The sequence below is a fragment of the Atractosteus spatula genome, chromosome 4 (genome assembly GCF_055471065.1).
Source record: "Atractosteus spatula isolate fAtrSpa1 chromosome 4, fAtrSpa1.hap1, whole genome shotgun sequence".
In the NCBI taxonomy this organism is placed as follows: Eukaryota; Metazoa; Chordata; class Actinopteri; order Semionotiformes; family Lepisosteidae; genus Atractosteus; species Atractosteus spatula.
In genome coordinates, this window is record NC_142709.1 from 17,940,255 (window position 1) to 17,965,066 (window position 24,812).

The 24,812-nt window shown below is 37.8% G+C and overlaps 1 protein-coding gene across 2 annotated transcripts in view; it reads right to left on the reverse strand.

Annotated features, from left to right (window-relative positions):
- The window catches only part of vwa8 (von Willebrand factor A domain containing 8), a 141,442-nt gene that overhangs the window by 30,884 nt on the left and 85,746 nt on the right, over window positions 1-24,812 (reverse strand). For both annotated transcript variants that reach the window (XR_016090948.1, XM_088913524.1), the window contains exons 38-41: window positions 9,991-10,099; window positions 9,115-9,271; window positions 5,312-5,420; window positions 537-662 (exon numbers count right to left, since the gene is read on the reverse strand). Coding sequence is in view for 1 of the 2 variants with exons in the window: in XM_088913524.1 (XP_088769650.1) it covers window positions 537-662; window positions 5,312-5,420; window positions 9,115-9,271; window positions 9,991-10,099 (501 nt within the window). In the remaining variant the exon portion in view is untranslated. The remainder of the gene's footprint in view (window positions 1-536; window positions 663-5,311; window positions 5,421-9,114; window positions 9,272-9,990; window positions 10,100-24,812) is intronic.

A 24,812-nucleotide genomic window follows, 5' to 3' on the forward strand; every position in this document is an offset into this window, starting at 1 on the left:
ACATAAAGTCTATGAAAGGTCGGATCAAATCAAGAACTTCCATTTAAAATGAAATGTTACCATACACATTGCTATGGCAAAGCATGTTTCTTTTTGTTATTGATTTCACTATTTTGAATTCAAATGGTCTTGACCTTTTCAGTTTTATGTTACAACTACAGCACATACACTAAATAAGACCACTTCCATAGTTTAATTTAGGGTATTACCGGGGCCTGTTATGGATTTTCATCTGTGAAAGCTGTCCAAAGATCTGCTGCTCCTCTTGTCCAGAGTAAGAAGCAATATTTTAAAACTTACTTTCATCTATCTGTGGAATTCAGGTTAGTACTCATTCATGATCATGGTGTGATCAATAGTATATCATTGAAAAATAGGCAAATATACCCAGGAAGACCAGATTTAACACAGTACAGGAAAATGAAAGGTGATGAACTCTGTATAAAGATGAAACATATTTTGACACAGCTCAACTTTTACATTACAGAAGAGACAAAGCTCTTCTTCAGTGCTCATTTCCTCCAACTCGAGCTCACCTCTGGCTCCAGCTCTCCCCGGCGCTTGTAGATGGCTTTTTCCCCTGTCAAACCATCGATGATTTTGGCATCGTCTAGTTCTCCCAGGGCCTGGTTCTTTAGCCACTGCCTTTCTTTTCCTTTGGCCTATAGACCATAAAAAAGAAACATTTACTGTTTTCTCCAGAGAGGACTCCTGCCTCAGGCTATTCCAGGAACGGACTCTTGTACTAATCTGGTTAAATGGTCACTAATTATACTACCTTTGCCTTTCACTACATTCATTTCAACGAGATTTATACTAACAAAGAAGTTGTCTGAAAGCCAGCAAGAAATTAAAACAGATGGGATTAATGTAAACCTAGTGCTGGCAGCAGATGGGCCATCACTCAAGCCACTGAGCTCCTAAGCAGCACTGATTACGTGTTCCTGAGGTAATATGAAAAAATATATAATTTACTGTATAATTACACACTTTATACTAACCAAAAATGAAACTTGGTTATTTTAATGGTTATTTGAATTTTAGTTCAAAACTGTCAAGGTATTGTGTAAGAGAGCAACGGGGGAAAGGTTTTACTGCTCAAAGTAAAGCAATACAATTTGCGAGCCTGGGAATAAGAGCTGCATACAGTAGCAAATGTTACCACATAAAACACTTGACAGCAAGGAGCTTTACCAGCTTCTAGTCTGATATTCTCAGATTCCAGAAGCAGAACAGGGCTAAGTCTGGTCAGTACTGAAACAGGAGACCCCCAAGGAAGACAAGGTTCTGCTGTAGGTGGTGTTGGTAGACTAGGATGTGGCACTTTTCCCACAAACTCAATGGTCCACAATAGTGACAGAGGGTACTGTACTGTAGTTGGCACGCTTTGGATAAGACTACTTGGTCATTAAAGATCTTGTAAGAATTGGGGTGCTAATCACAGTATCTTGGCTAAATTTCACTCTGGGTTTGGAAAATGAGGTTGAACTAACACTACTTATCAATCTGATCCACCTATTCTGCTACTGGTACACTATGGCTGCTGTATGTGGTGGATAAAGTGGATCTCCTCCTGTAAGTAAAGTGCTTTTGGATAATTGTGATGGCATGTGACATACAGTAAAACTGCAATTAATACTTTAAATAATCATTAAAAAGTAACACTAGGAAGACTTGATAAACATGCAGTACAATAATTTGAAAAATGAAACCCAGTGAATCAGGAATACAAAGGTAGAAGACAAGTGATTATAATAAACAAAACCTTAGGGGAACCAAAGTTAATATTCAGTTCTGTAGCTCTTTTACTACTGTTGCTCCAACTAAATAAAAGAAGATATGTAAATTCCTAAAAGACTCACAGCTCTTCTGTGAGTTTTTTCTCAGGAGAACATAAGAAAGGTTATGAACGAGAAAGTCTGTTTGGACTCCATTGCCCATTTGGAAATTAGCGGTTAATTGGCCTAAGGATTTCATCCAGCTGTTTCTTGAAAGATGTCAAGTTATCAGCTTGGACGATACGGCTGGGTAGCTTGCCTCACACTCCCAAAACACTTTTCCAGAAAGACGTGCCACATGTTCTTGCTTTGAAATGCACTTCCACATAGCTTCCACTTGTGTCCTCTGGTTTGTGTTTCACTGTCAGCAGTATTGTTTAGTTTGCCAGGAACATGTGACAACACTGCAGAGCGTCATCTCAGGTAATCATAGCTTTGGTGAGGACAACCTTGTGCCAGAAAACCATACTTGTTCTTCACACCCTGCCTTGGCATAGTTCTCAGGGAAAAGGAAATGTAAACATGAGACTGGTGACTGATTAGAAACGCTTACATACTGTAAGGCTGTTTAACCTTGTTTGAATGAACCAAATCACCTTCCATACTGATGCCTTTAGGAACAGTGTCTTTAACATGTCGCCACACGCACATTGTACTGTATTCAATCAAAGTGACAATACTGCACAACAGGGAGAATGTTGGAGTCCTGTTCAGGCACTTTGCCTGGGAATCATCAATTCAACAGAAGTTCAATAAACTGTGTGAGCAGGGAGGACGAGCTCTACAGTAGATTCCAGGATATTTAATTGAATTAAGACTTTTTTTTTCAGTTCATTTGAGCGACATGCACAAATGATAGTCAAATTCACTAACTAAAAATCAAATTCCATAGCACTGTTTTAAAAAATACTTTTTAAAAAACTTTTTATATAATAGAATTCAACTGCAGTCAATACCATAGCCAGTAAAGATGCCTAAAGGCTCTTATACACACTGAAAGTATTGTGAAAGGTTTGTGTTTACTACTTTTTGATCATAACCTGTAAATCAGAACACAGGGAAATCAAAAGTGTAATATCTTGCCATTCGACCACTTTTTCTCTTGAACTTTTGTTGATTTGCTTCATGTCTACTGAATATTTCATCTTTTTAAGAAGATGATTTTGGAACAGAATGGAATTTTTTCAATTTTATTTTATCAAACTGACAAAACAAATTACAAACATGGAGCCTAAAAGAGAAAGTAAAGTCCTACAAGAACGTTATTAAAACAAACACAAAAAAAAATAAAAAAAGGTTGTGTGAAAGTGATATTAATGAGCAGGAAGGCACTAGATGAGATTAGGTGAATTTGCAGGAAGAATAATGTACCAAAGCAACTTCACTTTCTGCAGTAAACTAAAGAAAATCTACTTTACTCTCTTAAAAATAATATGCTGTTGTTCAAAAGCAATACTTAAAGCCCTGTTTATTCAGTGCAACCCACCTGCTGCATGTATGGAAGTTTGTTGTTGTAAGAAAATGCTCACATAACAAGGATTTCAGATGTATCAATGGTTTTTGCATCTTTCTCCACTTATGGTTCCGTGGTTCAATTCTGTCCTCATAGCAATCTGTCGGCTTACACATCAGGTGTTTATCAAAGAGTAACACCAGGTCCTCTATTCTGCAGCCAGACTCCCATGACCAACCCCCATCCAAACCCAACCTGTTCAGTGAAAGGCAAAACCTACTCTGGCTGCAGTTGCACCTTCTTCTTCTAACTCCAGTGGGCTTAAAATCGCACCCTTAGGAGACAGCCAGCAGAGCTGGGCTATCCAGTTTTCAGTCTCCTGCTCAAATGCGTCTCAAAACATTAGGCCATGCTTAACATTCTCCAACAAACTTAATAAAATCGAAACACCTGACACCGCATACATGTAAATTACAGGGCTGTCTCTCTTTTTCATTCCATCTCAAATTGTTCACACATTGCTGGCAAATGGAACTACATTTTTTTTTAACAAAACAAGAACATGAACAAAAACAAAACAGCCATGGAAACACGGTACTTATTCTTCCACTGCTTTTACTCTGACAAATTCCCATGACTGAGTTTGACAATTTGTGACACAGGAGCCTCATCTAAAGACACTTAGATGAAAATTACTTCAAATCTTTAAGACCGCCGATAAATGTAAATGCTGTAAGCTCTTTCAGTCTTTGAAAATAACTCCTTGATATCTTTTCTGCACTCCTCCATAATTAAAGTCTGTTTTTCCAAAAATGTCAAAAAGCAGCATTTTTCTAACTACATCATTTGACACCCCATGGCTACAAGGGGTCTAGCAAAGGAAAATTCCCTGAAAACATTTTTCCCTTTGAATCTCTTATCTGTTTTGAAAACTGAGGAGAGGTGGCCCAAGTGTTGGGGTGAAGTGATGTCAGCTCGTACTGGGCAAGTGTGAGAGGGAGATTTGACGGTACTGCTTAATGTGTGTTTGAAACAAGAGGCGTGAGTAAAAATCCAACACCCCAACACTTTGGGACAAAAATGCGAATCACATAAGCTTCACCTTATGTTTTAGCTTTCTGAAGTGTGGTGCTTCTGTACCCTAGACACATTAAATCAAAGCTACCTTTCAATGTCTCCCAGAGAAAAATGCAGAGGTGCTTTATTCTTTTTAACTCTATCCTGCCAAAGCAGTGCAGTGAGCTGGACCACACATAGAGCACAGTGCCATCAGTCATGTGTGCTTCCCTACCTGGTTGCCACCAAGCAGGTCTGTAGAACAGAAAGCCATTGTTCCCCAAAGTATACCGGCGTACTTACTTTAATAACATTTTTCAGCTGAAAATTAGATATACATTGATTTAAATACCTAAGCAATATAAACCGTGTTCAACTTTTTACAATTTAAGATTTAAGGTATATTCAAGCTCGTAAGTAATGCTATACCCAAACTGGGGGCCCTCAGGCCGAAATCTATTGAGAATCAGTCAAGTGTTCCTTCTTCTCTAAAGGCTGATTGATTCTAACTCCTGTTTTCCCATAAAATCCCCACCCATATCTCAGAGTTTAATCCTACTTGGGAGACCTGGCAGTTGCATACAATGTCAGGTAATCGCCTTTCAGACCACTCCAATGTAAACAATAAAACACCTGGAGGGTGACCTCCTCTTTACTCCAGTGTGATTCAGCTCCGGTGTCCCAGTTCTGTAGCCTTCCCCTCAAGAGGACAGCACTGTTCCTTCAAAGCTCATTCGTTAACATCTGTCACGGGATTCTGACACACACACAACCATTATTCAATGACAAGTAGATGCATGTGAAAAATCCACACAACAACAAACAACAAAGACGAGCACAACATGACCAGCGCCAACACAAACTGTGACTTTTACAGGAAGCTGCTGAGTTTTGTCAATGAATAAGAACAGTCCAGGTTACAAATCTGAACTTCTATTACTGAATATTGAACAGAGTACACATTTTGCAACTGAAGCAGGTTTAAATGAAAAGCACAACAGCTACTGCATCCAGACGGAATTACCTGGAGACTGTCCAGGATGATTCGTAGAGACTGGACTTGTTGTCTGACAGCTCCAGAAAATCTTTCGTAAGTGGCTGCGTCATATTCACTCATCTCAATTTCCTTTAATCTGAAAGATCAGTAAACAAGAATGTTACACAGAGGACAGGGGTAAATCTTTGGGTACAAAATGATGCGTGCACTATATTGGTGGATACACTTTTATAAGAGGCTTCTCCATGGTTAAAGAAATGTTTCAAGCCCTGTAAAGATCTGTGGCTGCATTCATCTGCAGGTGTTCTGCGCTGTACTTCCAAAGGTAAATAAGCCACTGCTTGCACAAGAAGCGAATGATTCATTGCTGAACCTCAGCCAGCCTGGTAACCGGTCCACTGTGTATACAACTGCTCCCCCTCATCATTCTTTCTTTGCACAGCTCGTGTTGTGACTGTCACTTTGACAGCCTGAGCAATAAACAATAAAGTACATGGCATGCCTCTTCCAATTAGAGAAATAATACCTCCATTATGTCACTAATACTCACCCACAACATCTACAAACCACACAAGTAAAGACAGGAATTCTTCCTAAGGAGTACAGTTGTCTAATCCTTCAAACCTCCACTGCAAGATTAAAATAACATTTTTTTGTTGACAAAGTGAAGCTTTTTTTTTCAGTTCTAGGATAACGACAAAACGTCCAATGAACTTTCCTTTAAATTCTGAGAATTTGCTGCCTTACACTGTACCATTCAAGACAATAGCATTATGAAAGCTTAGTCTGCTCCTGCTCTGTATTCAAAAGCACTTCAAATGATTCAAATGAAATCTGCTTTTAAAAAAGTGATACATGCCAAAAGTTGCCAAACAGGGGCACGGCTACTGTATATAATATAGGTGAAAGCCAAGTAAGTCAGCATATAATACGGGAAATGTCTTGCTTTGCTTGTTTTGTTGATTCAAATTTCATACAGTCTGCTCTGATCAGATTATTCTGTGAGTCATCCCTCATGATATAACAATTCAGACTGTGCCTACTCAGAACAGACATCAGAGATTTCACAACGTTCATCTTCGCAAAGCAGATGATGTACTATTTTGATTCCTCAACAATGCAGCCAAGCATTTTTCTCTTTTTTTCTGACTGTAGACAAAACAGGCCGCTTCTAGGTTTTCAGTGGGTTCCAGCTGTTTCCATAGGCCCACCTGCTGAAGAAAGAGCTTGGTCTGGCTTTCAGAACAACGGGCAAAGCCCAGGGAGCATTCTCAATAACTCCAGACCGGCCACTGGACCACAACGCTTTCAACACTTTGTATCCCTGTGGCGAGCACATTCAAGAAGGATGCTATGAATTCTGGAAGTATTCAACTCAACTCATATAGTAGTCTATAAAGAAGTATAATAGAATTATACAATGATTATTTTTTTTAATCAGGTTTTATAAGACTGTATCAGAAAAATTAACATTAAAATCCTGACTGGAGTCATGTCCAAATATGTGCTAAAACTACCACACAATTATAAAACTGTAAAACAAATAATAACACAATCATACAAGTCAAATGAGACTGAGTAACTTTGGAAGGTTTTATAAGTTTTATATTGAGTAAGAGATGAATAATACCTAGGTATGCCTCACTGTGTGGAATGTTCCTGAGGTACAGTACTTCTGAAGGTTATCTTCTTTGCCAACTCTTTGGTTGGTCTTATCTTATCTTTCCTCCTGCTTTTTTTTTCTTTTCCAAAAACAGTAAATATTTAAACATCCTATATCAGCTACTTAAGAAGGTCAGTATCCAGGCAAAGCAATACATTAAAAAAAAACATATTTTCTTATAGGTTATTAAGTCATATCTTTTAAGATCACATGTACATCTTGTGTTCTCGACTGCTTTTGAAAACCTTTCAGTCCGCCCTGAGCAAGAAACCTCAAAATGAAGATAAGATCAGATTTCCTCAAAAATGTCTCTGTCACTGTCCCCTATCATGGTTTGATTATTCAGAAATCCCATGAAAGTGACAAAAGGCACTTAATGACCCACATGCATGAACTATTACTGAATAATTTTATTAAAGTAATTTTACGAATGTGCTTTTTTTAAGTAAGGAAAGCCTTATTTGAGAAACCTACTAAGCTGTGTAGAAAATGGCCTAATTAAATTTAATTTTGCAAATCGGCACAGCTGATGTTTGTGATGTGACGGTGTGGAAAAAAGTTGTTTTTGTTCCTGTAAATAACGCAGGTGACAGTGGTTTGAAACAGCAGGATGTGTGGAAATTCTTCTCATGGAGCACTGTTAATGGAAGCAGTGTTGGAGCTCAGTGCGGGTGCTGTGCTATGCAGGAAACAGCCTGCGCTCTGTGTACAGGAAGCTTGTCAAAGAACTGAGAGGCCCGGCCTGTTCAGAGAACAGAGGCGGCCTTCATCGCTCTGAAATGAGGCTGCTTTCAGACTCTTTTACAATCCAGGGCTTGAAAATCTATCAGCATGAATGACATCATTCATAACTCATATTGTCACACATACTTGGGATGACAACACACATAAGTGACTTGAATAAAAGGTAACAAAGTTCCCTCCGGCCATCATAATTTGCTGGCCACTTCGATACATTAAAGACGTATCTGTTCTTTAAGCCCCTCATATTTCACTGAGAGAAGGAAAAACATTGTGTATAGCATATTGTGTTCAGGTTTGGGAAAACACAATTGTATTGTTGGAATAATTTACAACAAGTTTAATGCTGCAAAACAAATGAACTAGCAAGATGGTGTGAAAAAACGTTTTTCACTGTCAGTCTTTCAGTTTCCTTAATAACAATACAAAGTTCATAGTGGTTCGGTTAAACAGTCCTGTTCCGGAGACAAGACAGTCCCTGTTTCGCTTCTTGAATCTTGTCTGTTTAGATGGGATGAACGGGCCCCTCTTGTTTGTAGCCATTTTTATATTTTAACCATTTCTATAAGAGAGGTGTTCCAAAAACAATAAAATGAGCAGGGCGCAAAGTCTCTGCTCCATACTCATTTATTATGATCTGGTAACATTTCTGCACCAAAAGTCTTCATCAGGACATGCACATTTGGCTCAACAAAGATCTCATAACACCTAACATTAATATGAAACATCTAATGTATACACTGCAATACATAACTAAACTTTGAATTGTACCCACATGAATAAACAATGAACTGTGAGTTTCATTATGCTAACACTCACTGTACTCTTTAAGTGTTGTGTACGTTAGTTCACTCGAATCTACACTATGCGTATCTCTTAAAGCGCTACTTGGTACACACCTATATTAGAACTGACATGCCACATGGTAATATTTTCAATGAATTACTGTTATGCGATGAAAGATCTGTGTTGAGCCAAATGAATATGTCCTGACATACGGAAGGCATTTGGCATTAACAAAAAAATTAATAAATGTAAGTTATCAAGAAGCATTTTATTTTATTGTTTGTGATTGCGCCTTATTGTACAAGACCTCTAACATTATTTTCTCCTTTTTCAAATGGAAAGGTTTGTATCCAAAACTGCCTAACCTGGTGCAGGACAGAAACGGGAGAAATTAAAGAAACCCAAGCGAACACAGGGAGAACATACAAACTCCAGATGCTGTAGAAAGCACCCCAGGAATTGAACCCTGGGCCTCAGCGCGGAGAGGCAGCAGTGCTCTCCACTGCGCCAGCGTGCCGAGTCTGAGTTTGAACTGTATTCACGTCAGTGCTGGGGGAAAGAAAGACACATGTGCAAGCTGTGAAGCTCTGTGGATTTTGGCACTCACGTGTGGGAAATGTGCCTTCTCCACAAACAGTACCTCTCTTTGAAGGCCTTCTCCGCCATTTCTCTGGCTGCTCTTTTCACCTCCTCGGGAACGGCATCCTTCTCCACCTGGGACACTTGATGAACCTTGTGCCCAGCGTCCAGACGGTAGGGGCCTCCCTTTCCACCCAGACCAGCTGTGTCTCTGCCTCCTGCAGGACAAGGAAAAAAGCAAAGAGACCATAAGAACAGTTCCAAACAAGCGGAGGCTATTTGTCCCCACCAGATCGCAACAAGCTGCTTCTGGGAATAAGACAAAGGGTAACAACAAGGCTGGGAAGCCTGTTCCAGACACCAGAAGCCTTTTGGGTAAATAAGTGCCTCCTGTTTTTGGTTTTAAGTACAGTTCCACGCAGTTTCCACTTGTGTCCTGTGGTTCGTGCTTCACAGGTCACTCTGAAGAAAGCTGCTGAGTCGAGTCCGTCAGTGCCTTGGAGGATTTTGAACGCCTGTATCGGGTCCCCTTGTAGTCTTCTCTGCTCAAGAATATAGAGGTTCAGTTTCTTTAGCCTGTCAGTGTAGGATGCCAAGGCTGTCAGGGACACTTTTTATTTTGTTTTTACTGAGAGAATGTTAGAACAACCAAACAGTTTTGAGACAGTACAAAACAGTCTTTTTACTGTACAACAGTGATCATCCAGAAAACTTACTTCAATAACATAAGCAGTGTAGATACCCATCAATCTAACTATCTTCATAATGTTTCCTTGCTCATTAATTAAGTGGTGTGCTTCTATTAGTTATGCTAAAAAAATGTCAATTTCATGGACAGGAAAAGACACAATCGCAATTTTAGGCTGCATGTTAAAATTTCCTACATTTTAGATCACACGAGGAATAAAAATTCAAAAGCTTAGAAGGGACTACTAACCTGTTCCCCCTGCCCACATATTTCCACCAACATGTGGCATGTTGTCAGGGTCTGTCTTGCCATGTTTAGGAGAACTCACATCTAAGCCACTGTCCCGCTGAACTGTAATCTGAAACAGGAAATCAAACCCCGATAAGTCGGACGTATTTTAACATTCTCTGTATATAGTTTTTATTGAAAATTTGAGATGACGTCATCCCAATCCTGCAAGAGCAGGATCTGGAAGAACTGGGGGGGAGTTGCCGACGTTGCTGGACTAGTCCAGACCCTGGTCCTGGTGGAAACGTGACTGTTGTGCAACGTTGCCTAAGGAATCCTGGTCAGAATCTGCTGGTGACACAACCAAGGCTTGAGCATCTTGATTGTGTGTATCAATCCATGTTTACGTTATGGCCTTTGCAAGAGAATGAACTTTTTGGGGTTTACAAATGAATATAAACTGTTTTGTTCATGAAAATGAGGGTGCTCATCTTGTGTTTTAAATGATGACCCAGATGCTCCTATGATATGCTGTATATACCTTGTAAAGTATTCATCCCCAACCAATAATATCACAGGTAATACCTGCTATATACTGTAAATACATTTAAAGAAAAAGATTTAGTTATTTTCCAAAGGTACTGCTTATGTTTTAAACTGCAATGATTAAACTGAACACTCTTGTACTGTATGTGAAGGGAGGTTGAATGTGACATAAATCTTCAAAGATATACAAAATTAAATTTACTGCTTGCTTAAGTCAATATTTTGTGGAAGCACTTTTGACAGCTATTACTGTTCTAAATATTTTTGGATAGGTCTCTACCAGCTTTGAATAGTGGGATAGTATAATCTTTACCCTTTCTTCCTCTCAAAGACTTTGACAAGTTTGTTGGGAAGTCCTGCTGACCGAATTTAAGTCTAGATAACTGTAGCATATTACTTCTCTTGTTCTCAATCCTCTCAAGTGTGGCTCTGACCTGCGCTTCAGGGCCTTATCCTGCCCAGATGTGAATTTTAAACCCAGTTTTAGGTTCTTGGGTGACTCTAGAAGATTTCCCTATCCCTAGCATTTCCCTATAAGTCATCACTCCAGATGCTTCTCATCACACAGTCCCTGCTGTTGAGAAGCAACAGCACTGCACATAACATTGCCACTGCAATGCTTGAAAGTTGGATGATGTACAGCATTAGACTTGCATACAGGTGAAATATGATGCATGCATATGCCATATTTAAGATGAGTCAGTAACTGGCTTCTTTCTTACCAGTCACTTACAGAGATGAAGTTTGTGTAGGAACTGGGATATAGTAAAAGTTTCAGACAGTAAAACTGTGCAGATTTTTCAATGCCACTGTTGGCTTCATCCCTAACAAGTTTCCTGCTTACCTTTCTGCTCAGTTTTGAAGAGTGCCCTGATCTGGGTGGTACAGTATGATGCATATAATCTCAGTAACAAAATAAAATACATTAATTGACAGTATCATAAAATTTTACATTTTAATACAGAGGGTAATAAACATGGGCACTGATGTTGGTCTTGTTTATAAGTTTCTTGATGAGATTCTACATGATATATGATGGTAGAAGTACAGGTTGTGCAGCAGATATTTCACCTAAGAAATGTTAAAACATGAGTAGGCAGTATTACAAGGAAGTCGTATTTACTGTATAGGCAAAACTGTCTCAAAGTCTTTTTGTGGAATTCAATTCAATTGTATTCATTCAAATCAGCTGTTCATGCGATGGCACAGGAGGTGGTCCTGCAAATATATAAGTCCTGATAGAATTTTTCTTTCAGGTGTGTTTTATCATAAAATAACCACCAATGTAAATGAAAGGGCACTTTTGCAGAACTTCACTTGAATATGGGTGTATCTTAGTTCATTGGCAGGGTTACTTTACATCACAATACTTCTAAAGTATCTACAAAATGCTGTCTTGTATACAGTATGTCGGTTTCATGAAAATATTTTAAAAATAATACAGTAGCAAAATTTGCTTGGTCTAAAGCATGTTTACCATGTCATAGGGCCTCTTTTGCATCACCAGAGGTTTTGTTAACTCATTCTGAATCGCAGACAATGATGGCATGCTACTTATGCAATGAAACTTTGACTCTTTTGTGCTGTAAATTGGAGGTACATGTTATCATGTACTTAGCATTTTCATTGTAGTTTGAAATGCACTCATTATTGTCAATTCATTATAACCCCAAATGTAAAAATAGCCTTGCAGTTCCCCTTTCCTGATTGACTTCAGTCACCATACTTAAAGGGATAAGTAACCTTCATCTCAACTGTGCCTCTCTCCTTCTTCATCCTCGACTTGTTTCAAAAGCTTCTTGGTCTTCATGATTGTTTTTTTTTTGCACTGCTATGTGAGTTGTGGCTTGAAATTCAATCTCTGTTAGAGGGAATTTACAGTTTACGCTGACGTCATTAAAGCTAAACCACTTGAATTACACAGACGTTGAGACCTGTCATTAATTTGTGTGATCTTTCAAACTATTCTTCCGCACCTGAAGTGATTTAGAGCTCCTTTTCCAATGGAGCTGAATACATACGAAGTTTAGAATCTTCTCATTTTTAGTTTGTTTTGGAGTAGTGTGTAAATTCTAAATATTTGAAAGTGCCATGATGGCATGGTCAGATAGCAGCAAACCTATGCAGGGGGTGAATAATTCTGAAAGAGATCGTATGCGCAGCATCTTTATGTATCCATTTAATTAACTTTTCATTTTCACAATCTAAAATATATTAAAAAACACAAATAAAACAATACTTATGCAGGGGCTTACAATTGTAGCTGATTTAAAGAATACAGTTTCTCACAATTGCATCTATACTATACTTTACTATAATGCATTTTTTACTATACTATACTGTACGTTTGTTTATACTATACTTTTATTACAATTACAAGAGTTACACGAGTTAGAAAACTCATGTAAGATATAGTACGATATGCTCCTACTACTACAGTTTTCTAACCACTCAAATTTATTTTAATAAACATTTATACATTTATTTAAAGGTATTTTGCACAGAAAGTGATTTTACTGGTATTGAACATCAAGTATTTGCACAGAAACTAAAGTACAGAAGGCGCAAGTGATAAAAAAAAATAGTGAGATAAGCTGTGAGTTATTTACCCGAAGGCTAAATTTTTGGATTTGGCAGTGAATGTTCTCAGGGCAGTTAAGCTGTCTACTGAAGTTACCCAGGGAATTGTGGTCTCATGTACCTGCACCAACACTTCAACTCGTAAACAAACTCCACATGTACACAGGCAACACAAAGAATGTTTTCAGCCCTTAATGAACCATTGAGTTGAGTCTTTCTTTGTTACATAATGATACTTTATCACTGACGGCTGGGACAGCCTGCAGCTATTGATGACTGATTCAAATTTTCCAAACCATAGCCGTGCCAGAGACCCTAGTAAGTAGGATGTGGGATGTGTGGGTTATGATACGTTGTCTTGTACTCAGTTGTGCATTGCCATCAGAATTAAATCTCTCCATTCAGGCTTGGGAATAAAAAAAAAGTGAATACATTTCAGGGAAAACAAGGAGCTTTATATTTTTTTGTGGCTATAAATATATTTTGGAGGTAGTATGTTAGTATGTGAAGATCTGCCTTTAAAAGCTGTAATTCTTCAGTCCTCAATTAATTGGCCTATTTCATGACCTGAAAGTGCTAATTTAATTTGCTAGCTGTACCTTATAGCTATATATACTGCAAACATAGTACTGTAAAAATAGTATTGCTAAGTGAAACAACACAAATAGATTTAGTGCCACAGCAAATACCGTACTTTATGATGACTCATGATCTCCTTTTAAGGCTGCACTCATGTGCATAAAATTTAATTGATTAATATTTTACTGCCTCTTGCTATGAATGCTCACTTTTAATATTACAAAGACTTTGATCCAGATAACAAGTATAAACACGGAGCTGTGAAGATGCTACTTCAGAAAACTGATCCTTACAAATTGGTTTCATTTTGAGGAGAGAGAGAACTCCATGCCATGCTTGGAAGATGTCCTTGTCTGTCAATCAGTAGTTCAAGTTACATGTCTAAGGCGTTACAATCACGGTGTGAACAAAAGAAGCCTTAGCCCAATTAATGGAAAGTTATAGTGACACTTTTAACAAGAAATCACATGACAGTTTCTTTAGTCTCACACAGTCGGGCACAGATTGGATGATACACTTTACTTTCTTACACTCTGTTCACTCTCAAACTATAAGATCCTGACAAAGGCTTGTGTTGACAAGTTCTAATAAAAAATACCAGTTCAAATGGAGCAGAGAGAGTGTGCATTCAGTTCATCCTATTACTTGATATGTAATATTATCTATCCATCCATTTTCTGACCCTTTCTTCCAATTTGGGGTTGTGGGGGAGCTGGAGACAACCCTGGTAAGCAACGGGGGCTCTGCAGGGCGCACCCTGGACAAGACACCAGTCCCTCGCAGGGCAGACACAAAAGCACAGACACGCACACACTAGGGCCGATTTTCCCAGAATCCAATTAATCTACCAGGATGTTATGGATCTCCACCTGTGGCTGGAAGGTTGCCAGTTCAAATCCCGCAGCCGGCAGAGAAATCCTACTCCGTTGGGCCCCTGAGCAAGGCCCTTAACCCCAAAATGCTCTAGGGGTGCTGTATAAATGGCTGACCTTGTGCTCTGACCCCAAGCTTCTCTCCCTGTCTGTGTGTCTCATGAAGAGGAAGTTGGGGTATGTGAAAAGACAAATTCCTACTGCAAGAAATTGTATATGGCCAGTAAAGAGATCTTATCTTATGTTTTGGGAGAAAGCCAGAGCACCCAGGGGAAAAGCATGGAGACATATTAGGTAATATTATCAGAGTGTTTTTGGGCAGTGCCTCAACAACTTTGGGGGTGCATTCTTAATTTTTCTTAAAAAAAATACTTTACCTTCTCTTCTTAGACTATAATGGTGATGATAATTATAGTCAGCAAATATATAGACAGGTAAGCCATACTGATCACGGACCATTTCTACAAAATATACTGTATAAATGCAACAATCCAGAAATAAATTGTTGAGCCCTTCTGTCTCAAAAAGTTTATTTACAAGGACTAGAAAATTAGCAACATCTTCAGCGCTTTAAGAGGGCCTTCCCTCATAAATGTTTTGGTTAAATTGCAAAATAAGGTGTTGTCACTGTTGGGGTAACTAAGCAGAATGCAACTTGGAACACTTTGTTTTCAGAGATGGCCATGAATAATTTAATGTCTTGGATTTTTTTTAAATAACAAAAGACAAAACTCTCGTTGTTAACCTGTCGCAAGTAACAAACCAAAGGTAAATCATTGTCAGTCATTTCCCTGATGACCATAGCAAAATGAAACTATTCTGTCTCTGTGGTGGAAGGCACAATAAAACTTAAAACGTACCTGTGCCTTTGCTGGCGGTGTTACCTGCTCTCAGCAGATATTCACATGAGCTTTTTTTGTTTATGACAGGAGCACCTAACATTACTTTTTCCCTGATATTTTTATGCTAAGTCATATGTGGGCATATCTCAAGGAGCAAGCTTTTCACAATCGCTGTTTGCATCAGTTTGGCAGTTATGGTTCTAACCCACCCCTCTCTTGGAGAGGAGGGCAACAATATACTGCATGAGTTTGCCAGTATTCCTCTTGTTTACATTTAAATTTATTATCAGTTCACAAGCAGTCTATATCCTAAAAAAACATGACCCATGTTATTCTGTCCCCATCTTGTAGTATTAGGTGCTAAAAAAGCAAAGAACAAGATAAAACAGGAAATTAAAAAATGTGTATTGCACAATCCTAGAGTTCTTTATGTTCCTATATACAGTATGTGGCATTTTTCATCTTTCTCAATGAATCCTAATATTTTTTATCTCCGGATTACAATAAATTCCTAAAGCTATGTTTTAATATCAAATGGGAATTTGGCTTCAAAGCCTTATGTTTAACCTCAAGTAAAAAAAAAGCTTTATCCATGATTACGATACCTTGCACATGGACTCTTCTGCTTAAGAGTCTTAAGCAAAAGCAGTAACTAAACTGGAGACAGGTGTCTGTAGCGTTCTCAGCACGAGGGCACTCCACCAGAGCTGGACAGAGCTGGTGAAATCGTGACAATATGTCATTGCAAGGTGGGGGGAGTACATGTTACTTCTGCAATATGTGCAAAAGAAAGTACAATAGTCTAATGTGACTTTTGGAGCAAAGGTTAAAACAATATTCTAGCTCAGACTCAGAAGGGACGGATTAGCTACTAAAAAACATTGTAGTGGCTGATCATTTATAGTTTGCCTTCAGGCTTGAGGCACCTAATCAAAGCTGTATTGATAACAATTGACATTTGACAATTGACAAAATAATATACAACAATGGTGCAAGCTTTAATAAAACTGCTGCTGCCAGGAACATAAGAAAGCTTAGAAATGAGGCCTTTTGGTCCTCCTAGCTTGTTTGGTTGCTAGGATACAACTGATCTGAGGATCTCATCCAGCCACTTCCTGAAAGAAGTTGGGGCGCCAGCTTTGACAGTTTGGTTAGGCAGCTTGTTCCAGTCTCCCACAACCCGCTGTGTAAAAGAAAGTGTCTCCTTAGTTTTAAAGGTTCATCCCCATAGTTCCCTTTTTATGCCATTTGTGTCCCTGCTTCATGCCCATAGTCGAATTGCTTAAATATGTCAATGCCAACAAGGACTGAAAATCTTTGAACCAGATCCCCCCGTAGTCTTCTGTGCTGGAGACTAATAAGATTCAGCTTTAGTCTGTGTAATTTTCAGTCGCTTAGACTGATTTCAAAGTAGCAATTTTTGTTTTGTAATGTGGTAACTAAAATTGTACAGTATATATAATGACTTTTGAAGAGCAGTTAATATGTTTGGCACAGTTACTCTGGGGGATTTAAAAACATATTATTTTGTTTGCATCCATCCGAATGTAAGTATTAATTATTTTCACAACTCCCTAAAAATGTCTGAAATGTAGACTTAACAATTTCGACTGCTTAGGTTTCCCAATGAATCTGACTGGAATACTGTCAAATCGTATTTGACATTTGAACATAAAGCCATGGTTACTGAACTTGACCTCATCTGGTAATCGTGTCCATTTTGCAGAGATCCAAATGTTATCTGGTGATTCTGACACTGGCTCCTGAGTAGTGTACCAGCAAATTCTGCAGTCTTACTATCCAAACAATACATAAATAAAGAAGTCGAAAAAGCAACATGATGTTACAGCATTAGAAAGTTGTCATATACCTCTACACAACAGATGATGTTTATCACTGGAAAAATACATAGACAGCTGGTTCAAACACACTGCATGCATATTTTTAATCCTACATTCAAGTTTTGGAAGTCTTGCTCTGTGTTTGTTGAACCGTTTAAGATAGAACAACCTTAAAAGTAGCTAGACAGGCAGGGTTAACTCTAAAGATTTGGGTTTCACATTACGGCATATATGACATAATGTCACAAACGTGTCACACAGTTGCTTTTAATTTGGTACAGCACATCAGTCCCACTTGTCACTGGAGAAAAATACATGACGTGGCGAGAGCCTCTGGTCCTGACCTGAACTGCACAGGGAAACATTTACAGAGCTATATGACTCAGTGCCTGACTATCATCGGTGACACTGTCCTTCTTAACAGCACTGAAAGGAGACTGAATATACTTCACTCTCTTCTCTAAACAGCCTGAATCACTTGTGGGGTCACGGCTTTATTTTTACTGGTGCAGATTTTTCACACTTTTATTTTATTAACGTTTTGAAAGAAAAAAAACAATCTCTCTTTACTTCAATAATATAAAAGATTTGGCAAAGGAAAATCATGAGTGGTTCAACAGGTCACACATGTTACTGTATGCCTTACACTGAAAAGAATCCCAACTTAGCATTGCATAATTTTAAAGCGTGACGTAAACATAAACTCAAGGGGCAAATAAAAAGGCACTGTAACAGTTCCATATGCTCAACAGTCCTTATGTAATAAAAAAAATAACAAATCACATCAATATTATAAAATAGTAAACGTAATGTGCAAAAAATATCAATGGTATATACCCTTGTCTGTCAGTACTGCAAGTACAGTATAAGGCATAATCATCTCCGCTGTTGAACAGACAGTATAATCATATGTTGGCGGTAGGTCTACAGTAGGTCTAGAGATCCTTCAGTGACCCTCTGCAGAACTGGCAAGAAAAACATACTGCAAATGTGCAAAGAAGCCAGACCCAATGTGCAGTTTTGGAACGTGTAGCACATCCAATTTAACATTCCAATGAGTGTGATGTCTCCCTCACTGGTAACCATTCCATACCTCTAAGAGGATTAAGGTAGCAGCCTTTGTTTCGCACCCCAGTATACAACTTCTTAAAAACAAAGTTGCAATAAACAGGCTGGCTGCTTAGACAGAAAGGATTCCAGTAAACTTTCTCCTGTTGGCTAGGATTCTGTACAACTGGCTTAATGTTTAAGCCCTTGCTTTGCAGGGGTTAACTCCTATTGTCACCACAGAATTTTTGTCAGCAGTTAATTATTTTTATATCTTTAAGGGATTTTGGTTTCTGGGTTTTAGGAAGATACTTTACACTGGGGGTAAGAAACTTCAAGGGTCAACCTGCCATACATGAGGACATCAGGTGTCAACCTAAGGTTTATGGGTTTCTCTTCCCAAAGTATTTTCAAAAATAAAACTTTTCTTCTATCATTTATTTTCAAGATATCTTTTGTCAGTAATGCACTGAATACAGCTAGTAGAGCCCCTTTGGGACCAGACAATACAAACTGTAGCTTACAGTGATAAAGGTTAGTTTGCTCATCCTAAAAGGATAACACAGTATATTTTGAGAAACAGCTTCATTAAATTTAGTTTACAAACTCAATTTGCTAATTTGTTCTATGAAATGTACATTAAAATAATAATGCACTTATTAATGACGGAGATTTCTAAACATATTACAGCAAAATTGTTTTTAAATCTTGCTAGTTTTACAGAATCACATGCTATTCAGATAGGGTGTAGGGTTGCACAAGAAGTCTGCAAATCCTACAACTTAATGCATTTCAGTTACACAAGTGTCAACAAATTTCTGTGACATATGAGCTACCACGCTAAACCTTTCCAACCAATACACGGATAAAAAAAACTCAGGTTACTCCAGAATTTCTAATGTAGAATAATCTCTATAAATTATTCAGCACAGGAGCAAATTAGCCCCCTGGCCAACTGAAAGAGACCAGCAGGGCTGTTCAGTTATAAATGAATATAACCTATTTCAGAAAAAAATAGGAAATACGCTGCAACTTTTGTGGTTTGTGTCACAATTATGACAGAACTCCAGTACCATATAATCAGCCTTACTGTGTGTTTGAATTACAGTGTCAGCTGTCTTAACATATTATGTTGTTGTCTTACTGTTATTACACAGATAAAGTTCAAAATGAAGAAATAGGATTAACATAAACCAGAGAGACTCTTGAATCAGCAAAGGTTTCTTAAAACAAACATATTCTTGAATAAACATTTTGAGTCCTGCATGTAACACCCTGCACTTGTCTATGTTAAATGTAATTTTCCAGGTGTATGCCCAGTCTTGCATTTTGCGCTGTTTCCTAATCCTCCTATTTTATTATCATCAGCAAACATAACTAGTTCACTAACTATACCATAGCAGTGGGCGGCACAGTGGCGCTGTGGAGCCCTGGCTTCAGTTTTGGACCTGTGTGGAGTTTGTACGGTATGTTCTCCCTGTGTTTGCGCGGGTTTCCTCCGGGTGCTCCGTTTCCTCCCATAGTCTAAAAACTGGCAGGTTAATTGGCTTAAAGGAAAATTGACCCTAGGTGTGAGTGTGTGGCGGTCCTCGTTTGTCTCTGGGTGTCTGTGTGTGCGCCCTGTGCTTGCTGGGATAGCCTTGGCTCTCTTGCGACCCTGAATTGGAAGAAACGGTTAGAAAATGGATAGATGTATAGCAGTGATACTAATACTTATCACCACAAGACACCCTTGCAAGGCACCACCCAAATTTCAGCATGAATCCCTTATACAGTGCTCTGCTTTCTATCATATTATAAGTTCTGAATACAAATGCATGCATTCCTGTGAATCCCTACTGTCTGTAATTTGAGAATGTATCTCTTATATGGAAATTTAACAGAAGCCTTCATATTATATGTGGTTTGTATCCATTACTGCAGTTGCCTGTTCAAAAAACTCAAACAGGTTAGTGACACAAGACCTACTGTACAGTACCTTTTCTAAATCAACACAGACAAGACCCTAAAAACATTGCCATACAGATGATCCTCTAGCTTAGTTCTAATTATTGTTTCCATAACCTTAAGGAAGATTTACTGTTCTACAATTACTTGGTTCAATTCTGACACCTTTTTTTGTGAATTGGTGCTTTCCAGCCAATGCGTTTTACCTATGTACAACTTATTTTGTAGTGGGGAGCAGTGGTACCCATCATTTTAATCTCCTACTCCAAGACCATTGATTTCCGGCTCCCCAAAACAAAAAAAAAGTTGAAGCAAGTAACCCTTTGACTGCAGCTCCATAATGTTACAGCTTGCAATAAGGTGAGCATGCTTAATCTCCTGAAGTGAATACAAGAGGTCCTTGTCATTTGTACTCTAAGTCAAGACTCTCTATCAGAAAACATGTAGATGAAAAGCAAACTTGTTCAATGTCTCTGGAAAAAACACATGTGATTGTAACAGTAATAATGTCAATCATCAAACCTTCAAGAGGAATAAATCCTTTAAACTCTTAGGAATGCAAGGAGCATTCTGCACCCAGTCGGTTCATATACGTGGACAGCTAACTAGCAATTAAAAATACACGTGTTCAGAAGAGGCATTGTCTACAGCCATAATTCAGCTAGAAAAGCAAAAGCTGCTGTCTGTATTGATTTAGCTGCTTCAGTGATTTTTCTAGTGTACATGAATTAAGATATTTTAGATAAATCTGTTTTTAAAAACACACATTCTACGGTTAATGTAGTTTAAAGTTATTACTACTAATATTTAAAAACAATTATGAACTACTAAGAAAAATAGAAATTGGAATGCATTATAATTTATGTAAAAGTAATTTATGCTACTTGTAAAGAAAACAAAACTCATATTGTATTGTAACTGTATTTTTTAATAAATGATAAACTGCACACAATTAGTGATGTTTTTTAATTCCTCTTTTTAAAACATAAGTAAAACTGGATAGGGGGAGTACATTAAATCATATGATCCAAGTCAGGAAGCTGGAAAAAAAGTGTCACATCATCCGCAGTAGTGTGAGTACTATGTACTTAGCAGTGTTTTAGGCGTCAATTTCACCAGATAAGAATAAAATCTTGCTTGTGTAATCTCGGTAACTCATCTGCAGACAGCAGACAGAATGTTCCAGAATGGCGTGTTACAAGCATAGCGGCTTTACAATTTTTTATCTTGCCTTTCCTATCAAAATGATTAGGATCTTCTATTTCTCAGCCTGTATCCCCTCAATCAATCAGGGTTTGTTGTGTCATTATTTACCCGTTCTGATGGTTAAATATTTTTTTCAGATTTGTGTTCCATCATCTTAATTAATAAATGCTATGATAAATAGAAGATGAACTTCACATTAATGAGGCTGATCTAAAAATGTCACAATACCAATTTGCAGTTCACATATTGAAAAAAGCTAGGCTCTTATCATAATCAGAAATCATAGGGATAATGCACTGCTTGTCTTAATCAGAAATCATAGGGATGATGCACTGCTTGTCATAATCAGAAATCATAGGGATAATGCACTGCTTCATCACCCTGAGCCTACAGACATCCCCAAAAATTATTTTTGTTACACAGAGAAAGAAAAACAATACTGAAGATCTGGTAGAGCAATTTCAACTTTGGCGCAGTATGGTGGGAGGGGGTTGGAATTGAATGTTATGATGACACCAAATATCAAAAATGCTGTTTCCTCTTTGTATTTTTTCCACTTTAGCAGGGACACTGCAGCGATTTCTAAAGTGTTGACTTCCCCCAGTCTTCTGAACAAATCAAAATGTCAAAAGAGTTATTTCCCTTTGACTTATATTAAAGACGCCTATTTAAAAAAAGTACTGAAACATATTGTGGTATTTCACAATATTTAGTGACAAGGTCTTTAGCTTTGTTTTAGCCTTTTAATTATATGATTGCCTACTGTTTCTAGCTGTAATACTCTTCAATACAGTGTATAATGCTGTAATATTATTGTAATTGTCAGTTAGAAACACTGCCTTCACTACCTGACACAGGTAGTGACACAGGTGCAGTATTTTAGAAAAAATTGATTCAGTGAGTTATTTTAGCTTGTTAGTGTTGGAGCAAAAGGTTAGATTCCAAATCTCTGCCGTAAGCAGGGAAAAAGAAAAAAAAAACAAGCATTCACCATGAACTGTCACTTAATTAAAAGGAGAGCTACCAATTTCTAATGACAGCTTCAGGACAGATGCGTTCAAGGTATGATCTCACAAAGGGCTAATTCATAAGATCAGCGGTAGAGTTCCAAGTGCTCCTCCTACACACAAAGCAGTAACGCAGAGTTCATACTTATCTTGTTGGCATTTCATTAGTTTAATCTTACATCTGGATTCAGGGCTTTCTTTTACTTGTTACAAGCACAGTACCAGCTCAGTGCAATCATAAGCTAATTAAGTAATAGTGCTCAAAATCAGAAGGTTATTTCAGCACATTCTGTTGGATATGTAGGGATTGCAGTGCATATGCACAAATTCCCTCCTGTGTTCAAACCCAAAAAGGTCTTCCTCTCTCTCTTTCTATTCATAAACTAGTCAGAGCCACTTCTTCCAATCATCTAATACTGCATAAAAACCTTACTAAAATGCTAGTCACTTTATCAGCCCTAGGTCTGACAATAAATCTATAATACCTCGAACTCATCTGTCCTGAATATTGATTTTGTTTTATTAGGCATGAGACATCAGGAAATGAAATGTAAAAGAATAGATGACTCATGCTTTCCTTCTGTTCATTCAATATAAAGGTAGCCAGTTTTATTGACAGACACATGGGGAAATTATGGGGGTAGTGAAGCACACTGAAAACATGGGATCATGGGGCAAATAAACACCACTGGAGACCCTAGCTGGAATGTGTCCAATAACTTTCTAGTTACTGATTTGCCACAGAGTAGAAAAGGCTAATAATTAGGGAAAGGTAATAATTCTAGTTACAAGATTTGTACTGAAGCATAGTGATACAATCTAAGCTGTGATGTGCTACTGAGATTTGTTTTATGACAGGGGAATACAAAACAACTCCCAATGACAAAAAGCGGAAATATTTTAAAAGACCATATTAAAGAATCAGAGAAATGCAACCATTCTTAGAAGATATCTTACCGCAGCATTTTTCTTGGCTTATTAGTTATTCTGAACAGGAGAGGTAACACCCAAAAGACAAGGGTATTATTACTCAAACAATGAAACTTGAAGCATCTACTTATACAAAACAGTTCAGAATGATTCCTCTTAAGTACAGGGCTAGTCAAAATGTTTTCTATAAATGCCAATTATTTACTCAAGTTTTGTTTTTTCCTCCACAGATGGCACTTCAGTCGCACTGTATCCACAATGGTGTCACCTGTGGAGAAATAATTTTGTGTTCTCTGTTATCATGAAACCCATGTAATTAATTTGAAATACTGTAAACTGTCAAAGTTGGCGACAGCGTTTTGACTAACCCCTTTATATTCATATTTCTGTTTTCAGTCACTGTTTGGAAACAGATAACAGGTACTGTGTTAGGTGGTACAGTAAGGGATGTCAGGCATGTGTAAAAAGAATATAAATGTTCAGCATGTTTTCGCAGTGCACTCTTGGGAAGACGTGTTTCTCTCACTGTCCTAAAATCCCACTCGTATTGTCGGCAAGTAAAGACAATATTACTCTGAACAGTAACCCTTGAGGTTCTCTTCTCATAAGCACTGTCTTCGTTCACTTTTCAAGGACAAAAACTTTACCTCAACATTAAAACATTAAAAGTGTGGATGTTTTTAATTATTTTTTTTTATAATTGCATGACAATAATTAAATCAAATTCTTCAGATATTTCCAAGGTTAATTTTAACAGCCAGTGATAAATATCAGTAAATGATAGTAAAATTATTTTAAAAGTCTTTAATATTCATTTTTAAGATAATAATAGTGTCACTACCTTGATTATGATTACAAAATAAAATGAAGAGAAAGAACAGTAAGACATCCCTTTTCACTAAACTTATATTATTTGAATTTTTCATAGCTAGGCAAAAGCAGAATATTATTATTTCTGAGATGCCCTAAATCTTTCTTTTCCTATTAGAGCTGCTTTTACATAAATTGTTTCTCTGCGTCCTAGACACCAGACAGGACAGACATTTGAACTCCTAGTCATAATCCAGGATATCCTGGTTTCTTATCCTGTCTGTACCCATGTCAAGCTTCACCGTGGCTTGAAAGCCTAAGTCACCTTCTCTTTCAGTGAGAAAGTGACGTGGAGTAGGTGCTACTCTCTAACTCTGTTACACAAAATATCTGGAGAAGTACAGCGTCCATGATACTGTACGCACTTTCAAAGTGCCTGGTTCTAAAAGAAAAAGAAACACAAAAGTCCATTTCATTGTAAATCAAACAACCATTCCACTACCTACGTAGTACTTGTCTCTATGTGCAACTAATCACTGTTTGAGATGTCGTTTTCAGTTTCACTAGGTTTTGCACTGTGAAATTGTGCGTTACTCCATAACCTGGACCAACAAACACTTGACTTGACAAAACACT